The sequence below is a fragment of the Stegastes partitus genome, unplaced genomic scaffold (genome assembly GCF_000690725.1).
Source record: "Stegastes partitus isolate 25-593 unplaced genomic scaffold, Stegastes_partitus-1.0.2 Scaffold683, whole genome shotgun sequence".
NCBI classification, from domain to species: domain Eukaryota; kingdom Metazoa; phylum Chordata; class Actinopteri; family Pomacentridae; genus Stegastes; species Stegastes partitus.
The window spans coordinates 212,184-217,645 of record NW_007578414.1 but is presented as its reverse complement, the minus strand read 5'-3'; the positions used below and the strand labels follow the sequence as shown (position 1 = coordinate 217,645).

The following is a 5,462-nucleotide window of genomic DNA, read 5'->3' as shown; positions in this document are numbered from 1 at the left end:
AAGAGGGAGAAGGAGAGGCTGAAAACGGCAACCGGGAACCGAAGCGCTACCGCCACAGTCACCGCTACTACTACCACAGCTAGCACCGACTCTGCTGCTGCCGCCGCCGCCGCTGCCGCTGCCGCCGCCGCCGCCCTGGGTGCCCCCCGCCACCGCCATGGGAACTCCGCATCAGTCGCTCCAACCGCCGCTTTGTCCGTGGGCCATGTCGTGATCCGTGGGCTCCGCCAGCGGGTTTTCTATCGGTGATCCCGACCGAGGCGAGGAGGAGGAGGAGGAGGAGGAAGAGGAAGAGGAGGGAGGGAGGGAGGGAAGGTGGTGGTGGTGGGGAAGATGTTCGCCTCGGTGGGCCCTCGGGGCGGCCCGCGCCCACCCGTCGCCCCGGCCATCCCGGAGCCGGACCTCAGCCATCTGACGGAGGACGAGAGGAAGATCATCATGGCTGTGCTGGCTCGGCAACGGGAGGAGGAGGCAAAGGAGGAGGCCATGTTAAAGTAAGGGAGGGAAAAGAGAAACATAGTGTGTGTGTGTGAGTGTGTGTGTGAGTGTGTGAGAAAGAGACTGGGCCTGGGCTATTTCCATTCTGAAGAAGTCCATCCACCTCCGCTCTCTCTTATGGATGAAATGTTTCAGCATCAGGACCTCTGCTCCACTCCACTGTATCTGACCATGCATGCATCCTGCAGGTCCCTCCACACACACAACTCACTCACTCACTCACTCACTCACTCACTCACTCACTCACTCACTCACTCACTCACTCACTCACTCACTCAGGCCCAAACAGGCTCCAGCTCTGTACCACAGCAACCATGCACAGGCCAGTGTAGGCTTTAGGTTCACATCCAGTTCACAGATTCTCACTGCTCCAATCAGAGGCCCAGTGAGTGTGCTGGGTCAGGTGTAACTCGCTCAGAGGGGAGGAAGGAGGGGATGGTTGGAGGATGAAGGGGTGTGTCACCATGCCCCATCATCATCATCAGCAGCAGCATCATCACACTCCACTCAGATGAAAAATACCAACTACTTTCTCATCTGCACTAACATCATCACTATAAGCTGCACCAGCGCCGGAGTCTGCTGGAGAGTGTTTGTGCTTTAGCTGAAGTATTTCATTGATAGATGCAATGGGAAATTGCAGAGGGCTCAGTGAAGCCTGGTATTGAGAATAGTAAAAGTAAAACCCTCCCTGTTGGATTTTATCTGTGCAGCATCCATCTCAACAGCTGCTGTTCTCAGCTCTGGGGTGCGGTTGAGCCTTTCCCAGCCTTATGCACTGTATGTAGGCCAGTGCTCTTGCAACAGACATCAGGCTGTTATAGAAACAGTAGGCCTGTAGCAGGGGAGGAAAAGGTGCCTGTGTAATCTTATTTTGAATCAAAGTGACTTATATTCACTGTGTGCATCCACCTCCTCCTCCTCCTGTATACCACCAGCACAAATGCATGGAGAAAAGTCTCCTCCAGATTTATTTGTCGCTGTGGTCGGTGCAGAAATGAACCCACGTCCACCTCCTTCTCCTCCAGGACCGGCATATGCATCAAGTTGAAACTGTGCCGTTGTCATGTTGCCTGCATGGTCTGCATGGAAGCTGCATGCATAGTTGTGCAGATAGATAGATAGAACGACCCACCTAAGCGAGGCGCTCCTCAAGCTTTACGTCCCTGTTCTATTTTAAGCCCTCTGTGCGGACTGATGGCCCAGCACTGGAACGGAAGATCGATTCATTGCATCTAAAGAAGGAAATGTCCAATATATAGCTCCGGCTCTAAGTGGCTATGCATCATTTTCAGTAATGTATTAAAGAGTCGTGGATTCAGTCATGTCACAGTGTTAACGGCTGCAAATAAGGCAGGCTGTCAGCACATACGTGTCCTAAACTATATTGGCTTCAGCACCGTTTCCTCTCACCACTGTTTGGATGGAGATTGCCAGAGCAAAGCAGTGTGTGTGTTTGTGCGTCCTTACGATTGGGTCTGCACTGAAAAGCTGCACTGGTTGACTAATACATGCATGGTGAGTGTACTAGGAGTAGGGTAGTGTGGGTTGTAATGCAGAGAGGCACTCCACTTATGAGCTGTTTAAGATACACTCACATCAGTTTTCTTGCTATTAAAGCGTATAGGATCACAGTATGCATGCCAGCCTCCCTGTAGGTATAGCAACAATGGTCTAATGGTAAATAAATATTGAGTAAACATTTAAACCCTTGCTACAATCCTGTGTGCCTTCATCAAACGCCTAAATACAGAAATAGAAAGCTATTGCGTGGCAACATGGCACAGCGATACAAGCATCTATGATCACTTATGAGTATTTCCTTAATGTAGTTTGAACATAAAAATTCACCTTTAAGACACAAGTAGTAAAACTGTGCATTTTATCTAGCAGGTAGCAATGAAGCAATGGAGGGATAAATGTAGCCTTACTCTCTGGAAATAATGAACGATGGATGTCCCTTAAACTGAACACTTGCATATGTCACTGCCCTCACCTTGAAGAGAGAAGACTGTAAAAGCTCAAGAATGTTTTGTGTCATGTGCTTGCATCTTTTTTTTCTGAATTAGGATCCAAAATGAGCTATAATGCAGTTCTGTCATTTATGTCATGTACAGTCATTCAGATAACAATATGCATAGTATGCATATTGTTATCTGAATGGGCCGATACAGAGTGGCAGAACAACACCAGTGCTGTCTTTTATCCTACAATTACACTGTCTTTTTATGTGAAACTGATTTTTGTCCAAGGCAGCATAAAGCTAAATGTTGGTCGAACACTAATAGTTACCTGTTGTGAAGGAATAAACTGATAATTAGTGGATAGATTTTATCAGTTCAGTATCGGTGGTAGTGCTAATACTCGGATTGGTTCGTACATGTTTATCACAAATGGTGCGACCTTTACGTTGCAGCGAACCATTTGGTAAAACACACTGACAGACATTTTCAAACAATTTTAAAATCTATTAGCAAACCAAACATAGTGATTATAAGACAACACAGTGGTAACTTTTCAAATCACACTCCACCTCAACTGATTTTCATTCCATGTAGAGAGGAATAAAAATCTGATATGTCAGGCAAACACATCCAGGAGTCGAAGCACTGGTGTGTTCATAAACATGACGTACACATCGTTAGCTGAAGAGCTTATAACTTGCAAACATACTTGTCTGTTCCTGTAATCTTTAATTTAAATGTCATACTCATGACATGCTAGCTATACCATGCTTTTTGCAGGGAATGCTATATCCTTTACCAATGTAACGCAAGGACGTCATGTCTACCTCGATCACCTCTGTGTAATCACTTAGCATCTCGTACAAAAGATATTCCCATTCCTAATGTGCCAAAAGTGTCTCATAATGCGCAAGCTGGGTGCCCACAGTATTGACGATAAAAAGACATGTCTTCTGTTTTCGACAGCGTGGGTGTTGGCGGGGAATTCTCTCTTGAGTTCCCTCTGTGATCAGACTGATCAGAGCCCACTGCTCATGTTTATGGATGAGATGGTTTTGAATCCCGCTGTGAATGTGTCAGTGGACATATTGGAAACATGTCATTGTTGTCTAAGGCCTGTCATGGACTCCTAAAGGTATCTCAAATGCTGCAATGAGAAATGGAATGAAGATTGTTGCTAGTTTCGTTTGCATTTCGAGCATTTGCGGCCTGTTCTGGTCCTAAAACAGAACTATGTTACTGGTCATGAGGAGTGAGAAAGTAATCTATGTGAGTAAACATCATGAAAATACAAAGTTTTATCCAGATAAGAAGTCAATTATTAACAATCAGTTCAGGGTAGCAGTTAGTCATAAAACAGTCTTGTGTGATAAAATAAACCCAAGACTGTCAGCAGTCTGGACTAAATCTTATATTTAGTTGTTTCAACTTACATAAACATCAAAAGAGAAAAGTTAAGACAAGTTTGACATACTTTGTAAAAGTCACAACAGAAGGCAGCACTGTTGCCTCGCAGCAAGAAGGTTGCCGGTTNAGTGGACAGACCTCCTCGTGCAGCTTAACGGGACCTAAAAAAAAAAAAAAAAACAACGCTCGAGGCTTCTGTAGCTGTTGAGATATTGAGGAATGAATATAAGACGACATATCTGACAATAGACCTCCACATACACACACTGAAAAATATAATAATACAATAAAAACATACACACGGCAGCTGACAGTTTGCAACTCACCGAAATATCACCCGGAGTCGTAAAGTGGAAACACGCAACACACTTCCGGGAAATGACAGTTCAAAATAAAATGCGTCTGTTGCTTTAAAAAAAAAAAAAAAAACTTTTTTTTTTTTTTTTTTTTTAAAGGCAGTAGATTTAGTGCTTGAATTTTATCCTGCTCTGTTGAAATAGAATGTTTGCAGAATAACATTATTTCTTTTGTGTGTTATTTTAAATATTCACTTTGCTTTTATAATGTCAAACGAGAAAATCCAACAAAAGGAATTAGTCAATGATATTCCTTTCAACAAAAATTTTAAGTACTGTTCACTTGAAGTAAAAGTGTAGTGCTAGAGTGCTTTCTGATTCTATTCATACAGCACAGGGGTTTTTCCCCCCTCAACTAAATTGGATTACCTTTTATTATGAAGTCATATTTGGTTAATTCACTTTATGTTTTGGGTTACTTGATGAAAACCATGCTGACCCAATTTACCTAAAGCACAGTTCACTGTAATTCCCAGCTCTCCCATGAAGCAAAGTTTTAGTCTGTGCAAATGTCCACAGCTGTCAAATGACATTAAACTTTATGTTTACTTAAGACAAAAATACTGCGCTGACTTTAAAAAAATAGCTACAGCTTATTATTTTTAAATAATTAAATGAACATTGGTGAACGCTGCATAAAAATATATGTGCTAAAAAACACAATATTGTATGATTAAGTTCTCTTGAACTGAATTCTCAAGTCAGGTGAGGGTGATGGGATGCAGCTGGTTCGTGGTCGGTGTACTCTTCATGTTACTGCACTGGACTAAAGTTAAAGTTTTGTGTGTAAGCTGTTTCCCGTAACTTGTTAAGGAGAGCAAGTATTTTTGGATCCACAGTGAAAGTTAGTCATTGTGCAAGCAACATGCTTGAGTGGAGTAATCAGGAAACATGTTGGAAAGTGTCATGAACATTTCAATTTGTTTTCTCTTGCTGGTGTTGCTGGGAGCAAGTTGTTTTGTGCCTCCTTGAATGGTGTGATACCAGAAAGAAAGTTCTTGGCAAAGAGATGACTAGTTGGGTGTGTAAACTATTTGAAATTGCTGCCTTGAACTGAAGCCACCTTTGGGCTGGGCCAGAAACACACAACTGTCTATGGGCCAGAGCTGTGGATCGAGTCAAGCAAGTATGTGACCTCAGTAATGTTCTAGAACTGCTTTAGGGCTGGGCTTTGCCCTTGTGCCCATTCTCTCAACATGCAGGCTCCAGACTTGCAACAACTTGCGCTACATTTCTT

The 5,462-nt window shown here is 43.6% G+C and overlaps 1 protein-coding gene across 2 annotated transcripts in view; it reads left to right on the top strand.

Moving 5' to 3' along the window:
• The first annotated feature begins 333 nt into the window (after positions 1-333).
• Positions 334-5,462, top strand: part of rims1a (regulating synaptic membrane exocytosis 1a) — a 122,317-nt gene continuing 117,188 nt past the window's right edge. For both annotated transcript variants that reach the window (XM_008290557.1, XM_008290556.1), the window contains exon 1: positions 334-494. In XM_008290557.1, the coding sequence (XP_008288779.1) occupies positions 334-494 (161 nt within the window). The remainder of the gene's footprint in view (positions 495-5,462) is intronic.